At 47.6% G+C, this 23,109-nt stretch overlaps 1 protein-coding gene across 1 annotated transcript; it reads left to right on the top strand.

Annotated features, from left to right (window-relative positions):
• The first annotated feature begins 4,294 nt into the window (after positions 1-4,294).
• LOC115330847 (indolethylamine N-methyltransferase-like) lies at positions 4,295-17,407 on the top strand. The gene is made up of 4 exons (XM_042288242.1): positions 4,295-4,323; positions 4,415-4,569; positions 5,285-5,492; positions 16,981-17,407. Exons 1-4 carry the CDS (start codon positions 4,295-4,297, stop codon positions 17,405-17,407), a joined length of 819 nt encoding a protein of 272 aa, XP_042144176.1.
• The last annotated feature ends 5,702 nt before the right edge of the window (positions 17,408-23,109 follow it).

The following is a 23,109-nucleotide window of genomic DNA, read 5'->3' on the forward strand; positions in this document are numbered from 1 at the left end:
GCAGTCAAACGCAGTCAAACGCAACTGTCTGAACCAGGCTTAACGCTGACCTTGCGCTAAGCGCGTGCTGACGAGATCGGTCAAAAGCTTTGTATCGCACCGACAAAACTCATGCTCACGGCAGACGAAAAGTAGCTCATGACTCGTGAGCACCGCTACACCAGCGCTTCGCTGCGTGTGAGAACCGGCATTAATGGAGACATTTATTCGCTTGTACACTAGACTTTCGCGTTGATGGCGGGAGATCATGCCGTCACTTTGAAGCATAGTTTGAGCACGAACGCGCTGGGTCTGTAATTCGCAGCGAACGGTCTACTAAAATCAATATTGCGCTGGTCTGCTGTCAACAGACCGCATGTTGGATGTGAACCATTGTATCACTTATGCAGCCTATTTGTTAATTTATTATGCGTGTGTTATAACTTATATCTCATATATTTGTCAAGCGATTGGGTATTTATGCTGCCCTATTACTAATAATCCGAATTCCTCGCAAACAGGCAAGAAGCTGCCGGAGCCCCAATAAACGGTGCTGGGACCACGACCGACTTGGGCAGACGTCCCAGTGTCCAAGCCATCGTCGACGCAAGTGCGCTCTTCGGAATTTGGCCTTATCGTGGATTCTACCGCCCTGGAACTTTGACTTCATTCATCCTTGAATGCGATGTGTATCTACGAGGCAATAAAGCTACTTTTAACCTGAACTCCACAATTTCGTTTCGGGAGATTTTTGGCACGGGACCAAATGAAAAGGATAAACGCTTAGTCCCAGAAGCCTAAATCCAAGGGCGCAACGTTTAGACCCAGGGGTCCAAGTGCAAGGGCCTATCAGTTAGTCCCAGGGGTCCAAGCGCAAGGGTCTAACAGTTCGTCTTCGAGGTTCAATTGAAACGGTGTAACAGTTGGTCCCAAAGGACCAAGTGCAAGGGCCTAACAGTTGGTCCTCGAGGTGTAACTGAAAGGGTGCAACAGTTAGTCCCAACGGTGCTAGTGCGAGGGACTAACTGACGGGGCGCAACAGTTGCTCCCGTTACAGTTGCTCCCCTAGGGGACTAATGGTGGTGGCAGCGCATTTAGTCCCCCGAGGGACTAAGTCGCGCTCCCTTTTTTCTTAGAGTGTAGGGCTGTGGACTGCGTTTTTATACTACGCTCGGTCCGACTCATATTTACGAGCTCCGTAATTTGCCTTTACTTTTGCTTGTTTGGCTCCTCCACTTCCCTCCAAGTTGCAGCTAGACGATACACTTTTTGAAGGGGGAGTAATGTCACACGCGTCGCCGAGCGAGCGCGTGCGTGGCCGAGTGGTTAGCATGTTTGGCTGTCGAACGGAGGATCCGGGTCCATACCGGATCCTTCAGATCTACCGGTTCTCATAAGTCAGAGCCCTACTGAAAAAAAAATAACACTTGGTGCCTATATGAAAGTAAACAGGTTCATACCGGTAACAGTTTAGCAAAACCGGTCACGAGTTTGTCAAAGGGGTCGCCCGTATGACTCAAAAGGGTCCCCCGCGTATCAGCGATAACGGTCACCTATTTAGGCAAACGGGACACTTCTTTGGCAAACGGGTCACTCGTCTGGGCAAATGAGCCACTGGTTTGGGCAAAGTTATTGTCGGATGTTTGCTCAAACCGGCGACTATGTTGCACAGACGGGTAAACGGTGACCAGCAAACTGTACCGGTTTAATCAAACGGATCTCCGGAGGTCGTTTGATACTGTACCTACAGTTCGGCGGCCAGGGCACGCCTATTTCAGCCGTGACAGCCTGTTTCCCGAAAGCCGGGAGCGCCGGTTCATTGGTTTACAGTCGTTCACGTTATGCAATAATTATATTCATATTTTAATTGCGCTGATGTTCGCTAATACTGCTACTGCAACAAGCAAAAAAAAATTTTTTTTCCCGTAAACGTGCGTTTTGGCGAGTTTTGCAGTTTTCAAACTTTTGTGTTATTTATTGCGTCAATTTACTTATTCAGCTCGGATCTCTCTCGCAAAAAAACGACCGCGTGAAATAACCTACTTTTAGACTCTGTTGCCTCCTCAATTCAAGACTCAGCAAAGGTAGCGCGCAAGCACGTGGCTGTAAGAACGTCGAGCATTGCGAGAGCAGGTCCGCCGTTGCGGCAGTGAAATCACGAGCTCGTGCTGGGTGCTTTTTTCGCCCGGGCGCAAGCCCAGCATCTGGCCGGCGCCGTTTCCAGCCTTCGAGTGCGCTGAAATGCGCGCGATTCGCCTGCTTTCGCCACGACGGAAACGCGTCCTGGTGGAATGCCTGAAGAGAGGGTGAGGGGGTGTTCGAATGTCCTGCGCCTTGACCTTACCCCCTCCCTCCTCTCTGGTCAGCTCTGTCACGTGTCCCGAGAGAGCGAAGGGCACGGTACACGCAGATTAGCATAGATTCCGAGATCGGGAAGGGCCCGCGCTAGCAGTCGCTTTTCTTTTTCTGCTTGTTCTCCTTTGCAGTTCGAACTTTGTTCGTCCTACCTGCTTCGAACTGTTGCCTTTCCTTGCAGTCTTTTCTTGAAAACATATTGGATGTGCGCAAAACCTATGAGTGTTCGAAAAGTCATACGCGTATATCGGCAACAAGCAATTCTTTAAAGAAGTCAGGAATTCTCGCGGTTTGGATGGGCTCGGCAAGTGACAGCTTGTGCTCCGCATCGTGTTGAAACTTCAAGGAGCCTTCTCGTTTTTTTTGTGTGTGTGTGGTTGTCCTGCTTTGACCGTGTCGGCATGTATCTTGGATTACATCTTTCAAGTCCGCTATTATTATGGTAAGCGCACTCCAACCTACTTGTTGGCAACGATTGACCGTTCTACGCGTACTCTGCCAGATATATATAGAATTATGTAGATTCTATTCTCGCGGCAGCCGGAGAATAATTCCCCGAAAATGTGCCATTACAGTCTAGAATTACCTTTTTACTTGTGTGCTTTGCAATATTTTTCAGTTGTATAAAAGCTTTTCAGTTGTATAAATGCGTCTTCACATTTCACACATTGCTTGCACGTTTGTACTTGTCTACGAAAGAAGTTGTAATAAACTTCTTGGAGAATTGAAGACAATCTTTTGTTTCTGTTTTCCTGCCCATTTACAAGCAACTGCGCAAGCACATTTTTTACGCGTTTCCTCTCTGTTATAAATAGGCCTATGAGTTTAGGGACGTCCTAAGTATTTTTTAAGATAACCAACCTTCTGAGCAAGACCTATTAAGGTCTTGTCTAACTAATTTGCCTATCCGAATAGTGCGTTCAAATATGTGGTCACGTGCCAGGTCAAACGGGCGCCCGTATCAAAGGGGCACCTGTATCAATTGGGCTCCCGTATCAAACGGGCACCCAAATCAAACGGGTACCGTATTAAACGGGCACTCGTTTCAAAGGGGCACCCATTCTAAACGGGTACAGTTTCAAACCCGTCCCCGTATCCCATAATCTCGCTTGATCCAAACGAATCGACAAGTTTGCCACCCCCGTAAATTTCAAATGTCTTTTTTTTTTTAGTAGGGAGGACACTTTCGTCTGATCGAGTTACAAATGTTCTAGGCGCCGAACGTTCTAGGCCAGAGAGACACGCAGGTACAAAAGGTGCCCCACGTGGAGAGCCGGAGTCAGTTTCACCCCAGCGTTCGATCATGCTGTTACGCCGACTTCGACGCTTGGGATGCTCTGTTGTTATCGTCCGTACCCTTTTTGTTTTGTCCGCAAGTTAGCCCCATTAAACGTGTTATTTTTCTCAGTTCTTCCTTGCTTCGTCAACTCACCATTCACGACAATATTTTTACCTCCTCTGCACCGCCTAAAATAGTTGGGTGTGTTTTACCTCTTGGGACAGTATTCTGCAAAAATTGAAGGTGTACTCAAAAAATAATATTAACAAAAAAGCTAGAGCGAGAATATATTGGGAAACTAACGTTTACGTTACCACCAACATATGAAAGTTTCCTAGTACAAATTAGTGAAGTTTGAATTTGGGCCTCGATCGTATAGAATAATGGAAGTTGTCGAGGGCGGAAGTTAAAGTTTAAGGAAAATAAGTGCCAATACAAATCTAAGACGTCGAACACCACTTCTAGTAAACTAAATATGCATCAGTTTAGCAAAGAAAAGGTAACCGAAATATAGAATATATCTAGCTGTACAGAATGAAAAGAAGCCTATGTGATTTTCATACTTGCTGTTTTATGCCGGACTTAATTTTTCTGGCTGTCCTTCACCCATTTCTTCTGTATTTTTGTCTAAAAGTCACATAAAAAGGAAAACGATATGGGAGGATGCAAATGAAACCAAACATGCTTCTGAGCGTGAACTGCACGGTACTGCAAGGAAAATGTTAATTTATGAACTCTTCAATGCCTGTATTAAGCCAATAACAATGTGTTTCTTTAATATTTCTTTATATTCCCATGCAGGAGTTCCACTCCGCACAGTTTGGAAAGCATGTCATCCCAAGCATTGAGAGATGCTTACAAAGAACAGTTTCGTGCACGGACATATGTGGATTCTTATTTTACTGGGGAAATTTCTTTTTTCCAACTGGAAGAAACGCATCGTCTTTTTCAATCGGGTAAATATCGAATTCGGAATATTAGTTTATTGTAGTTTCAGGGTTGTAGGTCCCCAGATTAGCGATAGATGAACATGTAGATTTAATGTGTATTTTTGAGTGGAAATTAGAAAGTGAGAAAAGCGAAAGCTGTGGTTTTGAACGCCAGTCTCTATCACACGCTTTATGCCCTTCCCCATGCTTTGACTGCACGTGCGTTCTCAAGAGAAAGAGAAAGAAAGAGAGAAAATCATCATTAAAGCCGCCGATGTCTGGGCAGTGGTTACGAGAGGGTGAGGTCTTCCGGAAAAGCTTGGCGGGTCAGGTCGAGTCCTGACCCGCCAACTGAATTGCCAAATGAAAGTCCTTTTTGTGCTTCCCACCATCTTAGTTATTGTAGTTGTGGTTACGATTAAAGTCGCGTTTAAAGCCCAGCATAGGGTGCGCACGCGCACGCACACGTAGCACGGTGACGTCACGACGGTAAAACGAGGGAACTTTGAGAGAGCCCCCAAAAATATGGCTATGAAATGAAGTCACTTCCCTACCTCTCGTTTCTATTGGGCGAGGTGTTCGGTGTCTAACCCGAGCACAGTTGGACACATAAGTTGTGAACACAAAATAGGTAATGTTTTGTGAACTAGGATAATTTTTAGATAAAAGCACCTTGATTTCGTTTTTGCATTTGTTGGCATTTCAGCTTGGTCAGTATAAAACTCTGGTCTGCTTTCCATAGATCTGATTCAGGGCGAGACCCTGTTGGAAGTGGGCAGCGGCCCGATGATAGTGAACTCGCTCATGATCTCCAGTCGATTCAAGCACATCGTGCTGAGCGACTTGGTCGAAGAGAACAAGCTTGAATTAAACAAGTGGATCAACAGGGATGCAGATGCCATTGACTGGAGCCTCTCTGCAGAGCAGATTGCTGCCATTGAAGGCTATGGGTATGTGGGGTTCGACAAGTCATTGCCGTAGTAATCTATCGGTCGCGTGCGTATTTGATTGCACCTTTCTTGCGGTTCTCTTTGTTTTTTTGTCCCTTTCGCCCTTGTCGTCCACTTTTCCCAGGTAGCGCGCCAGAGGAATGCCCAACTTGGGCAAAGGTCTGGCAAACATAAGGGCCCAACTTTGGCGCAGTTAGGATTTTGCACCATGGCAATCATCAGTGCCAAAGTGCGGTGCGTAACTATAGCCGTAGTTGGGCGATCCTAGGGCATGCCAAAGTTTGACTCTTCTTTAAAACGCCAGAGGAGCGCCAAAGTTGGTGCTATACCTAGGCCATAACTGCCAAAACAACGCCAAATTTGGGTATTTCGGGCATGCCAATTTTGGCCTTTCTCTGTTCCGCCGCAGTTCTGCCAAAGTAAGTGCCAGACTTGAACCATAATTGCCAGAGCAATGCCTAATTTGGGTATTTCGGTCACACCAAGTTCGGCTTTTCTCTGGCCCGCAACAGCTGGGCCAAAGTAAGTGCCAGACTTGAGCCATAACTTCCAAAGCAACGCCTAATTTGGGTATTTCGGACATGCCAAGTTTGGCCCTTCTCTGGTCCGCCAGAGTTCTGCCAAAGTAAGTGCAAGACTTGAACCCTAACTGCCAGAGCAACGCCTAATTTGGGTATTTTGGCCACACCAAGTTTGGCCTTTCTCTGGTGCGCCACAGTTCTGCCAAAGTTAGTGCCAGACTTGAGCCATAACTGCCGCAATAAATCTTAATGTGGCGATTCGGGCCATGCCGAAGTTTGGCCCTTCTCTGGCTACCCACTGAAGTGCAAAATAAGTGCCAATAGTGGCAAAGAAAGCCGAGAGGCCTGCCCAAGTTTGGAATATCTCTGGTGTGTCACAGAAGTGCTCTTTCACGCGCCCCAGAAGAGAATGAAACTAAATAAGCGCTGGGAACACGATGGTCAGATGTCATCACTTCCGTTCCCAAGCAGCACGGCAATACGTTGCGGTATCGTGCCAGTACTGGCCGAAAGTCGGTTCCAATATCGCTCAAATGTCTAGTTTTGCACCACCGTTTGATATCCGGCAGCTCTTGCCATACAGTCGTTTTGCCCCGGCCTAGCCTTCGCGCAATATTGGGTGAATACTCTTCGATGCGTATGCTCCGTGTTGGCCGAATATCGTGCAAGTATGTGTACGTTGCATAGCCAATCACATATACGGACAAACAAAATTTTTTCGATCGCTCCCAGAACTTTATTAAACCACTATCATTACATACAGTGTATTCTCGACATATTTACAATGGTCACACTTCTTAAAACGAAAAGCAAATTATAAAACAGTATTAACACTGTCCTCATGCCAAGCAAAACTCACCACACAAAAAACCGCGGAGATTGAGAGGAAATCAGGACTACTATCAGAAGCATGCTTGCAGTGTACTTACTAATAAAAGAGCGATATCATGTAATCCTTAATAGATGTATAATCCAACTCAGGGCACTCCTCAAACACACTCGAGAAAGAAGGTTGCGCACATTCCACTCTAAAAAAAAGGGTTTAGTGGGTACACCCACAGGGGGTGTAAGTGCTGCCACATATATTACGCCCATAAAGGTGTAAGTGCTGCCACATATACTACGCCCATAAAGTACACATAAAAAATGAAAGCCGTTTACAAATCCCTGTAACGCCGAATCGGAGCGCAGCTCTTGAGGAGGAGTAGGGAAGGGTACTGAGGGGGGTCACGTCACCTGCGGGTTGTCACCTGACCCCGGGGGGTCACGTGATCTCGGGGGAGGGGGGAACGTGACCTCGGGGGGGGGGGGGGGGGGTCACGTGATCTCGGGGAGGGGGGTGCCGTGACCTCGGGGGGGAGTCACGTGACCCCCCCCCCCCGGGTACGCCAACGCCGTTCAGGCTGGAAACGGGCCCCTAAGAGCTGCGCTCTAAAAGAGGTGCATATATACAACCTCTTTAGGGGTGCATATATGAGCACCCTTCTATACACCTCCAGCATTCGGGGTGCACAGATACACCCCATACTGGGGTGTGTCATTAATCCTTTCTTACACTCTCACTGTCGTTTCGGTGTGCAGGTACACCCCAATTTAAGGTCTACAAGTATTCCCTACTCTACACACACCAACAGGGTTTGCTATTACACCGTTGTTTACACCCACCCCGCTCATAGGGAACAGAGATACACCCGCCAACAGGGTTTACTATTACACCGTTTTTACACCTACCCCCTTCATATGGAACATATATACACCTCATTCAAAGATGTACCATTACACCTCTTTGTGCTCCCACCTCAGGGAGACCTGTAAAAAATTTACGCGCCCAGGCGGTTGCAAAAAGGCAGACTTGGACGTAGTTCAACTACTCTACTCAAACTACAGTAGTTTAACTACTTTTTCGAGTAACTTGATAACTTTCAATTACAACTTCATTTGGGTAATTAGTAGTTTAATTTAACTACTTTTTTCAGGTAACTTCTACTCAAATTACTAACTACTTTCGAAATTATATAGTGCTAATTTTGCTCATCACGAAAGTTTGAGGGCAGAAATGAATAAGACGCCGGCAGATAAAGTGGCATTCCCGAACAAGGGGCCCCCTTGTTCGGGAAGGCGTCCTTGGGCCAAGGTGGCGACGAGCAGCCAAAACATAACACCTGCAGGCACGAAAGCAGGAAGAGATGCTTAACAAGAATTGGTCGGATATTGACCTAATCCGGTAATGCACGCAGGCGCCGCGTTTCCAGCTGCAACCATGAAAGACGGGGACACTCCGAGAATTGTTATTGTTTTCGTGTTGTCTGTCTTTAGTGAATTCTGACTCAAGCGGTAGGTTCCACGGGAGGCGCCACTGGAATGACCTCGCAGCTGGGCGCCTATTCCCATGGTCGCCTTGTCGTCAGCGCATACGCCTTTGCAAAGCCGGACTCCCCCGCGCACAAACCCTGGCACGGATAATCCGTTCATGGGAGCACGTTCCCGCTTCCAGCGACGATGCTTGTTCACGTAATCCTTCGCGTCCTTCCGACCATCCATGCCTGGGAGACCTCCTCTTTGTTAAAAACGATTTACTTGCCAGGCGTGTCAGGCGCATCAGAATATTGTAGTCGCCGGGGAGGATTGCGAGTTGCCCTTGGGAGATCATTTTGTTGGACCCGGCGTCAGCGGCGAAGTATACTTCGGTTCATCATCTGTTAAACCAAAACAATTTTTTTTCAGTAGCGTAGCACTAGCACTACAACGGGACGCGCAGTCGTCCGGATGATCTCATCGTCGTGGCTTGAACCCTTGACGGTCTGGTGCACTCGCTCAGCGTACTCTCAGAACGACGTCTGAATAAAGAAGGGCCAGTCATAACAGTCTCAACTTGACGAAGAAAAAAGACAAAAGGAGGAAAGTTTGTTATACACCAACTCATGTTTACAAACAAACCGGAGCGCCCCTAGCGGACGCCACCGGCGCCGCGCATGCGCGAGGGGGGTGTGGGCAGGAAGCTCGCCGTCGCCCATAGACAAACCATTGAAATGCGATGTTATCGGCATCGGTGTGAGTCCCCCTGCTCTTTTTCGCGTTCGAATTGTTCATTTTACGTCTTCCTGGCAATGTCTGACTACTTGAGCGGCGTCAGCGAAATTACCGAGGCTCGTTACACCACGAAACTTCGCGCGAATAATGTGACATGTGGAGATTCATTCCGCGTGGACGCCGCAGTATGTACGCTAAAACCTGATTCGCATGATGAGATTTCGCTCGCAATTTTCAGTCGCGACGCCGCTCGGGCTGCAAAAGTGTGAACCGTAGCCGAGATGGTCGACGTCGATACTGAAAATCGCAAGCAGAATCGGACCAAGTCAATTAGGCGTAGGTAGTCAGTGATAGTCACTGGTAACAATGATCAACATCTTGTATTTACTGTTTACATCGAGCCTGCTTACCAACCTTCAAACGTAAGTCTTTTGAGGCCTGCACTTACTTCTTATCGCAAATACCGGGCCAACGTATACGGGCCGGCGTAGTCTAAGAGAGCAGACGACAAGCAGAAACGTTTGAGAGAGCAGACGACAGCTCAAACGACCAGGCGGCCATTGAACTTGAAGACGCACTGAACGTAGTCCGCAGGTGGTCCGCACAACTTGATTGCTTTCTGGCGTTCATGTTCCAATAACACAAATAAATCTGATGACCACAAGTATCCGTGAATTCAACCCAAAGTGCTTCCCGCCCAAGCAATCGTTGTCCGAAGGCGTCTGCTTTTCCCTTTTTACGGCACATATCAGAATTCTCGGACGAACTGAGCACCTGAAAACTGACCTTCAAACCTTTCTCGACACTTTTGGTACGGCCCCAGTCGCGGCGTTTTGACGAGGAGGCAGATTTTTGTCTGGTTCCTTTCAAAACAACGCAGGAATACACGTCTGGCATGGGGACTTCTGCCCACAGCCTCAGACCGGAAGTGCGACCGACGCGCCACCACCGCGCCGTGACGTCACAGAGATGAGTTGGTGTATAAAAGATCCTCTACCCGAGCAAACCTCACATGTTTAGTCATGGACACCTAATATGCCGACACTCGCTTACCCGACCCTCCAACGCCTGTTTCTCTAATTCAACGCTGCCGTTCCATCCAGCCCGTCGGTGGAACGTCTATTTAGCTTGGCTGGGGACGTCTTTAGGAGGAAAAGGGAAAAACTCTCCTATCAAGAACTTTGAAAGTCAATTGCTTCTGCGAGCGAATAAACTATTTGGGCGAAAACGCAAGCCATAAATAGACAGCATTTATTTTAGGCTCGCAGGATTTTTCATTGATCAAAACTGCTGTTCATTTTGCTACCACAAAAATATAAAAAAAGTAACTTCGAAAGTAACTTCAAAGTAACTCGCTACTTTTTACAGTAGTTAGTAGTTTACTCAATTACTATTACAAATGCGTAATTTCTACTCTACTCCAATTACTTTTGGCGTCGATACTCAGTAACTTAACTTAACTACCTTTTTTGAGTAATTTGTACATGTCTGCAAAAAGGCAGGTAAACAGACACAACGGATTGTTTTCAAATGTCCTATAAGTTTATTAGACGGCCTATTCCGTAAACAAGTAGAAACGTGCAAGCAATCTGTGATATGTGAAGATGTACAACGAAGCTGTTACACAACTGAGGAGATTACTGAGCGAACAAGAACCGCGGTGATTCTTAAGTAGTGTCTATTCTCTCAGCAGCCGGCAGAATTATTTACCCGAAATCGTGCCGGCAGTCGTCACTCATTGGCGATATAATCACTTCATCGAACGACGCGTCATCGACAGCTCAGGTTAGCTTTCCTCTATAAACATCTCTTTTTTTTTTGTAATGAGCTGCCGCATACTGTCGCCACGATGCGACGTGAACGGGTGGGCTGGGTCGGTGAGCACGCGCCTCAGAGACACACGCACGTCGAAATGTCCCTACAGCGTTTATTTCGCGTAACGAGTAACGGTGAAACGTTAGTGTCGACGAAACGTGTCTAGAAAACGTGTATCAATGAAAAGGTGTTCATGAAACGCGTCTTCACAAAACGCTGGGAGAATAAGAAAGTCAGCTGCAGTTATCACATGATTGTAGACAGCTAATGGCAGGCGACTGCCGATAGAGTTTCGGGGAAATTATTCTCCAGGCTGCTAGGAAATAGACACTGCCTAATTTTAGAGGTAATCAGGAACGGAACGGTCAATTGCTGCAAAGGAGTAGGTTGCAGCGCACTTACGATGAAAGTATCGGACTTGGAATATGTAATCCGAGATAGATGTGGACAGGTGCACTGCAGAACCACACAAACACAAACACGGAAAGAAAGGGGTCTGTGAAGATTCAACACGATGTGGCAGAAGAAGTAATTTGCCAAACCGAACACTAAACGCATCACATGAATTCCTTGGGCTTTTTCGGAGAAATCGCTTGTTGCCGATGTACGTTGAACTTTTTAAACACTGGAAGCCTTGGTACACTCGAATACGTTGTGACGGAAGAAATCTCTGGCAGCCCCGCTGGTCGCAGCACAGCACACAAGAAACTAGGCCGGGAATCAGACATTCCCGGATCGGAAAGAGCTACTACGTCACCCGTGAAACCTTTGCCACATGATCACGCTCCTGCCATTACCCACGCCCAGACAGCGTACTCAAGGCATAAAAAAAGCCTCCGGTTCATCGGTCCGACGACTGCGTAGCCTGTTCCACGCTTTCAGTTTAGGGAGAGAAAGAAAAGAGAGGAGTATACGAAAATATCAGCTCCTTCCAGGCCAAAAGTGGTCGCCCTCGCGAAGGCTTATCTTCAGGGTTATCCCAACAATGAACGCAGCTAGAGGATTTGTCCCCTATATCCTCTTGAAAGTTCTACCCAAAGTTAATAGTGCAGTGGATGCTACCCGTGGCCTTGGCTTTCAGGCAGGTGCCGTGATCTGCCTTATCTCTAGCCTGGAGACTGCAGTCACGTGATCCTACCCGGAGACCCGATTGGCCGAAAACAAGCATAGCGTCTACTCTACTGTCAATACCGAGTGAACCAAACAGTTGCATATTTCCTAAGAAACTGACCAACCCAAAAGTGACCCCCAAGAGGGCATCCAAACACACGTTGGTGGTGGGCGTGGCTAGCGTGGCGGTGCACTGATACACCTAGACGTTTTTAAGGGAGAGGAGGATGCTCATTGTCGGTGCACAAATACACTGGCTGGGCAACTGAGGGTGCATCTTTCAGGAAAGGGGTGCATGTGCTGCTGATACACCCGACTACACCCGTTTTTTCTTGGAGTGTCAACTGACGTCTCGTCGTCGGCGAAGAGCAGTTTTTGTCGAAGCGTGTCCAACAAACACATCACTAGAATTCCACGAACTCCGGTGAAAAAAAATGGCTGTTACCAAAAAAATTGGCATTGACGTATTCCGGCCGTTTACGACGAAAAAAACACGGCCGCGTCTGCAACGCACGAAGGCAACATAATACTGAAGAGCGCATTTCGAAAACCGGACCTACGTGGCCCGCCTATTTCTATAGCTAGGCAAACGGCGAAAACGGCAGCCCCAGATATCCCATCAACGTGACAGGGAGAGTCACGTGACAAATTTTCGTCCAAACGTTTTTGTCCTACGCGCTCTACGTAGAGAGGTCACGCCGGGTCACGCGTTTCGCTCCACCCTTTTGATTTGCTTAAAGCGGCTGTCGCGCTCGCTGACAGCCACACGAAGACACAAAGGCAGGTGGGGAGGATTTGCAAAAGGCGAGGTCGAAGGGGCATCAACAACGCATGAGAGGAAAGGCCGCTTCTGCCGGTGACCTTGTCGCCTTTCCTAGTCTGTCAGCGTTCGGCTTGCATTGTGAGCCTCAGAAAGATAATCTCCTTTCTTGAGAGCGAAATGGAAGGGGTGCTTATGTCTTGCGGGCTTGTCGCCATCCGCTCTCGACTCGCTCGCAGTGGCCTCCCATGCCTGTCGTGCCGGCGAAATTAGAAGCGCAGCCGGGACATTTTCTCCCGTGAATGACGATCGGGTGCTGAAAATCCGAAGCAGCTCTTTTGGCGTGCATTTGATGTTCTCGGAGTCGGTGGTTGAGGCATCACCCCGTTTGCCCGATGTACCTGGCCCTGCAGGACAGGGGGATCGCGTACACTTCCTCCGCTTCCTCTCCTTCCCCCAAGATTTCCCTTTCCGGTACTCCCACGGAGCGGGCGGGCTTTGAGCTTGAAGCCGAAAATAAATGTTGACGAAGTTGAAAGATTGTCCTGTCTGTATCGTCCCTTTTGTGTCTCCACTTTCTAAATGTCTAAAAAGTACCAACACGCTAAAATAGTACAAGTTCCGGGATTTCATTTTAATTCCCCAAGTGTAATGCCGAAGCCGCGACACGGAGCCCCGGTCATTTCCGCTCTTTGTTATCGCAATGCAAGACACACACAGAGCAACGCTCGCTTTTGCAATGCGCCGCTAGCACGATGGCAGCACTTTCTGTAAAGGCGCAGTCACACCGGGGCTGTTTACAGTCGCGCGATGCGACTAAATCGCATCGCAAAAAAAGAAAAGTAATTAGATGGTCACTCTGGCGTGCGCGATGAGCGAGTCCAACGCCTTCGTTGGCGAGTCGCTTCTCAAGAACTCTTGCTCCGAACGCCACTAATTGGCTCAGCCTCTCCGCAACTAGATTGCATCGCAAAAAGTCGGCTCAGCAAGCGACTGCTCAAATCGCGTCGCTCTTTGCCCGCGATGGTCGCTTTTGCGATTAAAGCTATCGCGCGACTAGATCGCATCGGCGGTGTCAACGCGCCTTAATGTAGAACCAGTCTCACGGCGCGTCCCGATATTGACGTAGGTACCTAGACGCGAGCACAACATCCGGCACAATATGCGTTTGCAAAACCTGGTCCAGCCGCGTCCAAACATTCACCCAACCTTTGTACTGGAGAAATCAAGAGACACCCAAAATAAGATAAAGTTGCCAGCCGAATAAAACTTGATTTCTATTTAATTAAGATGAAGACCCCCCGCGTACATCAAATACCTCATCAGCCGAACTTCAAGGCAGTAAGCCTAGTTCTGGCACTCGTTTGGCAACTTTGGCCCGTAGCTGCCAGTTGACAGCCGAAATATCGGAAAGCTAAGCCTAACTTTGCCACTCGTTTGGCGACTTGGGCCCTAAGATGCCAGATGTCAACCGAACTACAAGGTAGTAAGCCTAACTCTGGCACATCTGTGGCGATTTTGGCCCGAAGGTGCCGAATGACAGCCGAACTATCAAAAAGTGAAGCCTAAGTTTGGCACTTGTTTGGCGAATTAGGGCCAAAATACCCAGACTGTAGCCAAGGGAGGTCAGGTTCGGCTCTACTTTGGCTTCTTCGGGCATTTCAATAAACTCCCAGACAAAAGCCAAGTTTTGGCCCAGAACTTGGTGCTACCTGGGTTATTATCGCTAAACCCATTTTTAACTCCCGGATCTCAGATGTTTTCCTTTTGGGATCTAAAAAAATATATATAAACTTGATCATGCTGAGAAAGATCGGGAACTAAGAAATGTGTTGAGGGCGAATTGCCACCTCGCAGAACAACAGGGATACCATTGGACTCTATGCCAACGCCATTCGTTCCAACATACCTATATATGTATCCCTGAAAAACCGCAAACGAGTGGTTCATATAAAACGTCAGTTGATCTCATAAGCCTTAAACACTAATGCCTCTAGGATTCTAGAAATCAACAACCCGCGTAATGATCAATGTATTTTTTCAACGGTGAAAAGTGGTTAATGTGGTCCATATGGGAGAGATAATGCATATGTCAGAATGGCTGGGCATGCAAGAAAAACCCGAACAATTCAAATCACAAGAAAGTGGATGAGGACTTAGATTTCCACATATATTCCCAGAGACATCGAAAAAATTCTCGAAACCAAACGGCATAGCCTAGTTGCTTAGACAAGAATGTATAACCTGACGGACAAGATATTTTGTCACCTTGTTCGTTATTATATATCTCTTTGTCTAAGAGATCATTATGTTTTCTAACCATAAAGCCCGTATACTTTCGCTCCTTGCAAAAACAAAACAAACAAAAAAAAAGAATCACCGAGTTGTATGTAATACGTAAGACTCAAATAAAAGCAGCGCGAACAGTACAAGTTACGAGTCAAAGAAACCGGTTGGACCAAGCGCTGACATACGACTGCTTTTACGTTGCGTGCGATCTCTCATACATATAACGCAAAGGACGATGCACTGACACACCTGCTGCCCACGTACTGTGCGATAAGGAATTATTCCGTTATCCCACGAGTCGTTTGGTTGGTGGCACGCCAACCAAAGGACTCCTGAGATAAAGGCAGCGTCGTAACTAGTTCTGCAGCGTTATTTGGTGCACACCCAGATGCATTGCAATGAAGCACTATATGTCCACGGGGCGATGACTTGATTGCCAACGTGTGCACTTGGAATATATTGTTAATGCATCTGGCCGACCGATTGATTTGTACTTTGCCTCATGACAAAAAGATTTCGAATACAATTCTCATTTTGAACTCTACCAACCTGTTCCTGTGTTTCGTTTTCCAAAGTACCACAGGCCTTCCAACCTGCGCAATATTTCCACACTACTTTTCCAGTTTTTAGGGGCAGAATACACCACTGGTTCACTGTGTCTCTCAACCTCCTTTCTCATCCGGTGTCTGGCATTATGTAAGTATAGAACTAACACAGCTCTGAAAAGACTCTGGGGTGGCGGAAGAATCATACATTTTTGTAGTACCATACTTACACAAAATCAGCCACCAGATAAATAAGGTTGCGAGAAAAGTGTGCGCCAGTCGTGTTCTTTTCGCCTAAAGAAGTCAAAGCATTGTGCAAACATAACCGGAGAGAAGACCTAAGGCACGTTGCGAAAAAAAACACAAATACAAGTTTGTAGAATGCGAAGTAGGAATTGTATACAAAATCCCATATTCGTGCAGAGACATATGTATTGGTCAATCGGGCAGATCTATGAACGAACGATATTGGGAGCACGCGTTGTCAGTTAATTCATCGCTCAGTGGACATTTCATGATGCATTTCATTGAATGAGGGTGTGTACCGAAATTTACTGAAACAGAGGTCATGACGGGACACGGCAACCAAAAAACTCGTGAGATAACGGAAGCATTTATTATGACACATCACGAGCAAGGCATGGCTGTCAGTGCACCGTCGATGGCGTTATATAAAAAAAGTGGTCGCATATCTTGTACGGGTTGAAGCAATGTATTGGCATGTCTAAGATTACACAGGTCTATATTTCTTCTAAGGAAAACCAGTTGTGAGTAAGCGCTTGGTCTGTCCAATTCTTTGACTCGTCCGTTTTGTTTTTATTTTTCGCCCTGTTTTTAGTCAAGAGGCATCAACAAGAATCTCTATTTTGTGCTAACTAAATACGTAAACCCTGCATGCATCTTAAAACGTGCCCAGCGGATGACATACTGCAGTGTCGAAAATAAATATAAAACCTTTAATGCAAATTTACTGTTACCTATGTTTAATGCAAAAATCGCAATATAGAGCCCGAAACACAGTCTTACATCCAAGCATTGTTTTCTCATCGCCTTTTGCCTCATGGTGAACATTACGTAAGATAAACATAATCCGCTGGGGGTTCAACTTTTAACAAGTCATAGCTCTTTTGACTCCCTGCATCTCTTGAAGCGTTTGACCTCTTGACACACATTGGATATCTTTACCTGTTTTCACCTTATGACTCATATTGAAGATCTGGATTCGTTCAATCTATTGACTTGAAAAATCTCTTAATACAAATGTCATGTGAGCCTGATCTAATGGCCCGAAGCGCTTAAAGGAAGAACTACAAAGCCCTGATGTTTTCTTTTTATTATTCTTATGCGCATATCTCAACACAGTGCCCTAGTGTGTAACAGCCTAAAACCTGACAAAAACTCTTCCTTCTCGTTTTCAGCGACATCAAGAAGGGGGCGATGGAAATATTGGAGCGCACACGCGCGGCCATACGCAAGGTGGTATCTTGCGATGTGGTGGAGCCTGCAGTGCTCCCGGTGGAACATAAGGAAACCTTCGACGTCGTTCTTTCCTGCGGATGCCTGGAATCGGCAGCAGCCGAGCACGAATCATATCGAAGGGTGGTTTGCAACGTGGCAACAGTCGTGAAACCTGGCGGTCTGCTTGTTATTTTGGGTGTGGGTGGTTTAAAACAGTATTCCGTGGGAACCGCTGATTTTACTCTCGCGAACATCACAGGAAATGTAGTGACCGAAGCCGTGACAGATGCTGGCCTCCAGATAGATCTATACCGACCCCGAAAAATTGGGTGTTTCTCGGGAAGTTCAGACGTATTCACGTTTTACCTAGTGGCACGCAAGGCATGATTAAACAAATCTGCACTTTATTTCGTGCAACGTACATTATTTTGACCCTTTTCTGCTTTCTTACACTTAATATTCCTACCTGCGGAAATAAAGCTTTGAGATTTGCATTTTCCACGGTGAAGCGCTTTGAAGTCAAATAAATTTTTCACTAGTTCAAGGTTAAATTAGAGCGAAAGACTCTCAGAAATCTAAATCTTTCAAGCTTATAAAGACAATCCCAGGACGCACACCATCATGGGCCATGGGCCAACTGTGGCCAGTATTGGGTATCGCAGGTATAGCCTTGACGGGTGAACACGATGTCTGACTGTCACACGTTCGTCCGGGGTTGGTAAGAAAAAGGTCGGGAGACAGAGAATTAGAAAAAAAAGCCGGGCATATATTTGCACACACAAAAAATATCAGTATGGAAGGAAAACAAATGCAACAAGACCATAAGTAAAGTCCCAAGAAAGAAATACGCAGTTCAAACTACGGGGCTATCATCCTAGAGATTCACCGGCATATGTCGTGACGAGGCTCGGTTCCTGGCTTCTGTAGACGCTCAGTCCAGGGACGGTGTTGAGGTGGCGTAGATGCTCATGCCTCCGCTGTTCGCTTCGCACCGTGCTTAGCGGCGGGTTCTGGTTCATGGCGTCGATACCGGGACACTGCCGGCCAGATTCTTCAAAGAGCTGCCAAACGTCGCGGCTCGTGCTCTTCACGCACCCTTCTCGCACCCGTCACTTCGTCGTTCACGTTCTTCCTTCCACAGAACCATGACACCCCCCAACTTTAAAAAGTTTATAACATAAGCTTTTCTTTCTTGACACCTGGTACTTCCGAGAACTCCATCCTGACGTCACCGAGCACAAGCCACCCCCACAATCCTCCTACACGACACTTTCACAACACGACCTTCTCGATGACCTTGCCACGACGTCCGGTTACACCGCAACACACTTGGCCGGAGGGCCCTCTCCATCCACATTCAAATCGAAGATTTCTTTTGAGAGAACTCACTGTAGTCACACACATACGCAAACGCCCCGTCTTAAATCTGACAAAAGACATTGGTACACATATAACACAAAAAGAAATATACATTGAGGGAACCCATCCTCTTCCGGGTCTCGACTAGTTATACCTAACAAAAAACTTAGTTTAAAAGAAAAATAAACTACTAAAGGCGGCTTAGAAAGTCTGCTCCCACGTTATCCCTGCCCTTTATGTATTCCACGTGAACGCTATGATCCTGCAAAGCCGTACTCCACCTCATCAGTCGCCTATTTGTATGCTTAGCTTTGTTTAGGAATTCAAGTGGTCGTTGGTCGGTCTGAACCCAAAAAGTTCTGCCGTACAGTAGCAACGTAAATCTGGCAACGGCCCATACCAATGCCAGACATTCCTTTTCTATCGTTGCGTAGTTCGTTTCTGCGGTGTTGAGCTTTCTACGGGCGTTCGCCACGGGATGTAGCATTCCATCCTTTTCTTGAAGCATCACTGCACCCAGACTCGCGCCAGACTCGTCTGTCCTTAGCACGAACTCCTTCTCGGGGTCCGGCGCCAACAAGATGGGAGGATGTCCCAGCTTGGTCTTTAGTTCATATAAGGCCTCCTTTTGCTGCGGCCCCCGATCAACCTCATTGCGGGCTCCTTTTTTGGTGAGGTCTACTAAGGGCGCGGCAAGACCCGCATGGTCCTCTAGGAACTCGCGGTAGAACCCCATGAGTCCAAGGAACGATCTCACTTGTCGCTTCGTTCGCGGTCTTGGTACGTCTTGAATCCGTTCAATGGTCCGGTGATATCTTTCCCTTTCCAATCTCGTGCCCCAGAAAGCTGATCTCCTTAAAGCCCACTTCACATTTCTTTAGCTTTACGGTAATATTAGCCTCGCGCAGGCGCCTAAAAATACAGCGAAGCGTATCAACCTGCTCTCTCCATGAGCTTGTGGCGATCAGGATGTCGTCGATGTAGTGGTGTGCATCTGGGATGCCATCTAACAATTTTCGCATCAGCTCCGTGAATGTCGCAGAAGCCGTTCTTAAACCAAAGGGCGTGACCTTGAATTGGTAAAGCCCACTCGTCGAAGTGAAGGCAGTCTTTTCCTTGGCCTCTTCTTTCATAGATATCTGCCAATACCCTTTTGCTACATCAAACTTCGAGAAGAAGCGCTTCTGTCCCGCCTTAGCAAACGTGACGTCGATCCGTGGTATTGGTACTGCGTCGGGCTTGGTCATGTCATTGAGCCTAGTGTAGTAAATGCAAAACCTGTTTGACCCGTCTTTTGTCTTTACCATTACCACTGACGCGTTGTATGACGAGGTACAACTCTCAATCACGTCCAGCTCCAAAATATCGTAGATTTCTTGCTCGACTGTTTCCTGAACCGACAGCGGCAGTTTGTACTGCTTCACATGTATTGTTCGGGACGTGGTCAGTTGGAGGTCCCAGGTCAGCAGACTCGTCCTGCCTGGAAGGTTCGAAAATATATCTTTGAAGTCCTCAATCAGCTCTCGTACCTCATCACGCTTTTGGAATTCCAAGTGTTCGTTTATGTTGACGTCTTCCCATCCTTGCTGCCTCGTCCAGCTTGGCGTAGGAATTCCCTCTGTATCTTCAAAACTTAGCTCGCTTGCGACTTCATCTTTTCTTGAGAATTCATTACCATACCGCAATGTTGTCTACCTTGTTGACTTCCTTCTCTTTCTTCGTATCTTTTCAGCATATTGATGTGAAACACCTTCTTCTTGCCTCCTACGTCTAGCTCGTAATCCACCTCATTCTTTCTTGTGGCTACGAGAAAGGGACCTTTCCATTGCATGATCATCCTGTTTAGATCGGTGGGTAGCAGAATGAGCGCCAGGTCTCCTGGCTTCATATTTCGGTTGCAGCTCTTCTTGTCATAGTATCTCTTATACTTCTCCCTTGCTTCATGCAGGCATACGTGCGCCAGCTTGCATGTTTCCTCTAGTTTTTCCCTTAGCTCCAAGATGTATTCATATGCCGTCTTCATGTCTTCCTTCAGGGCTTCGTTCGACGACACTTCCTTGAGGATGACCAGTGGTCCTTGTTCTCTTCTCCCGTACAGCAGCTCAAATGGCGAGAGCCTGAGGCTTGCCTGGGGCACCTCTCTGCAGGCGAAAAGCAAAGCTGGGAGATATCTATCCCAATTCTTTTGTCTTTCTTTGCACAACCTCCTTAGCATCTGCTTAATGGTGCCGTTAAACCTCTCGACCAGGCCATGGATGATGGGATGCTAGGGAGTGGTTAAGAGTTGCTTCATCGATAGAAGCCGGCTCACCTCTCTCATTAGCTCAGAGGTAAAGTTGGTGCCGCGATCGCTAAGGATCTCTGCCGGTACTCCACACCGCGTGAGCATCTGAACCAACGCCTCGGCTACCCGCTGGGACCCAATGCTTTTCAACGCTACAGCGTCAGGATACCTTGTGGCCATGTCAACCATTATAACAATATACCTGTTCCCCGAGCTTGCGATAGGCACTATATCTATCGCAACTCTTTGAAAAGGTGTCTCGATGATTGGCATGCTTCCTAAGGGGGTCTTGCCCACCGTGCCTTTGGGTACGGTGCGTTGGCACACGTCACACGAACGAACATATCTTTTGATTTTGCTTTGCATACATGGCCGAAAGAACTCTTTTGCCACCAGATTGAGGGTGTTTTTCGCCCCCTGGTTCCCGGACATAACGCTGTCATGTGCCATAGTTACAGCAGCGGCCCTGAACCTTTTTGGGAGAACCAGTTGTTCTGATCTTCTGTCGGATCAGTATACGACACTCCTGTATAAAAGATCTTTCTTCAACTAAAACTGAATCCTTGTCCTGGAATTGTGTTTCTTCGTTGTTTTCCCCACATCGTTCGAACACTTCGTAAGAGTAGCGTCCCCTTTCTGCTGCTTTCCAAGTTCCTTGGCTGTCGTGTCGGTTACTGACACCTGCGCGAATTTCAGAGGGCGTCCTAGTTTTCCTATTGGTCTTCCAGCTTCTCTCCCCTCGCTCGCGGACGCAGCTATGGCTGGTTTCTCATCCGGCAGCTCGTCGATGCTCTCGATTGATTCCATTGCCCTGCGACAGCCCACGTTGACTCCGATGGCGTTCGAACACGTTTCACATCTCTCCTTCGGCTTGTCTAGGCAGTCGCCAAGATTGTCTTCATTGTTATTTTACCATTCTGGGTCAGGGTCATTAGCCTCACGCATTTGCGGTATGTTTCCCAGTATCAAGTCGTATAGGAAGTTACTGACGCACTTCGCCGTTACTTTTCCCCTGTAGTAGGGCATTTGTATCACAATAACTGCCTCCGGCAGGTACCGAAATGTTCGATCTCATAAAAACACTGGACTCGACTTTCCAGCTAGGTTCTCTTGAGGGACTAGTTCTTTGCGAACAACAACGGTGTTGCAGCCGGTGTCCCTTAACACTGTTATCTTGTGTTCTCCCAGTCGTCCTTCCACTACCGGCATGTGCTCCGACAGAAATTTTGGGGCTCTTCCTATGACCGCATTCACTACCGGGATCTTGTCCCCATTATTCAGGGTGACGTAGGAGTCGTCCGCGTCGTTGCAACTATCTGTTGACACCGTGTACAAGCACTACACCTGATGTTTCTCGCTCTGCTTTCCCTTGCAGTTCTCTGCCTTGTGACCACTACGGCCGCAATTCCAACATGCCAGTGAGCTTATAGCTTGGCCGTTACTTCTGCAGTTTCCTGCCTTGTGCCCAATCTTCCCACAAAGGAAGCAGCGGATACTTTTTCGGAGACCACCCCTTGCGTGTTTATCTTCATTTCCAGCGTCTTGCCTGTTTGTCGCCTCGTCTCGCTTTTGCTTACCCGTGCTATGCTGCACCTAAGCCTCGAAGAAGAGGTCAGCTTTAGCTGCTACGTCATCCAACCTCTGACGGTCGCGCTCTCTCAGGAAGACCGTCAGCTTGCTCGAGCATGTCAACAGAAATTGTTCCACTAAGATATTGTCTCGCAGCGATTCGAACGTTTCCTCAACTCCCGCTATCTCGAGCCATCTATCAAAGTACCCTGCCAGTCAAGCAGCAAATTGTCTTATCGTTTCGCCCTCCTCGGTTTTGGCGTCGCGAAACCTCTCCCGGCATCCTTTAGTGTAACGAAATCGCTGGAACAGCGCCAGTTTAACCTTGGCATAGTCTAGGGCATCTTCAGGTGTCAGTCGGCCGACCACCGTGAGCGCGTCTCCGGTCAAACATAGGCCTAAAGTCGTGGCCCACTTCTCCACTGGCCAACCCAACCCTGTTGCAGTAAGCTCAAAGCACTGCAGATAGGCATCTAGATCGTCCCTTCGTTCATTGAACTGTGGAATCAGTTTGTGGGGACTTCCGTGACTCCCTCGGCCTGACCCTTCCCGCAGTCGGTTTCCAAATTTGCCGGCCCCTTCACCTCCCCTTCACGAGCCGCAATCCTCAACTGCAGAACCTCTCGTTCCTTATCCAACTTAGCGCTTTCGGCCGCTAACATTCTTTGAGCCGCCTCACGGTCCTCCCTAGCGTTATCACACTCTTGAGCTCTCTCAGCTCTCCCACGCGCTCTCTCCTTATCAACCCATTTTTTTTAACTCGCCCCCAGTATGCCCCAATTTCTTAGCTGCCGCGATTATTCTATCGAGCTCCATAGTAATGCACCAGTCTCAAATCTCCGTCTCCTCTCTCACCTCCCGGAAAACTAACTACGAT

Source organism: Ixodes scapularis, unplaced genomic scaffold, assembly GCF_016920785.2.
Source record: "Ixodes scapularis isolate PalLabHiFi unplaced genomic scaffold, ASM1692078v2 ptg001315l_1__unscaffolded, whole genome shotgun sequence".
Classification (NCBI taxonomy): domain Eukaryota; kingdom Metazoa; phylum Arthropoda; class Arachnida; order Ixodida; family Ixodidae; genus Ixodes; species Ixodes scapularis.

Coding starts and splice junctions, on each gene's coding strand:
- LOC115330847 (XM_042288242.1), top strand. CDS start 4,295: ATGCTTCTGAGCGTGAACTGCACGGTACT. Junction 4,324..4,414: donor AGCGTGAACTGCACGGTACT/GCAAGGAAAATG, acceptor ATTCCCATGCAG/GAGTTCCACTCCGCACAGTT. Junction 5,493..16,980: donor GCTGCCATTGAAGGCTATGG/GTATGTGGGGTT, acceptor TCTCGTTTTCAG/CGACATCAAGAAGGGGGCGA.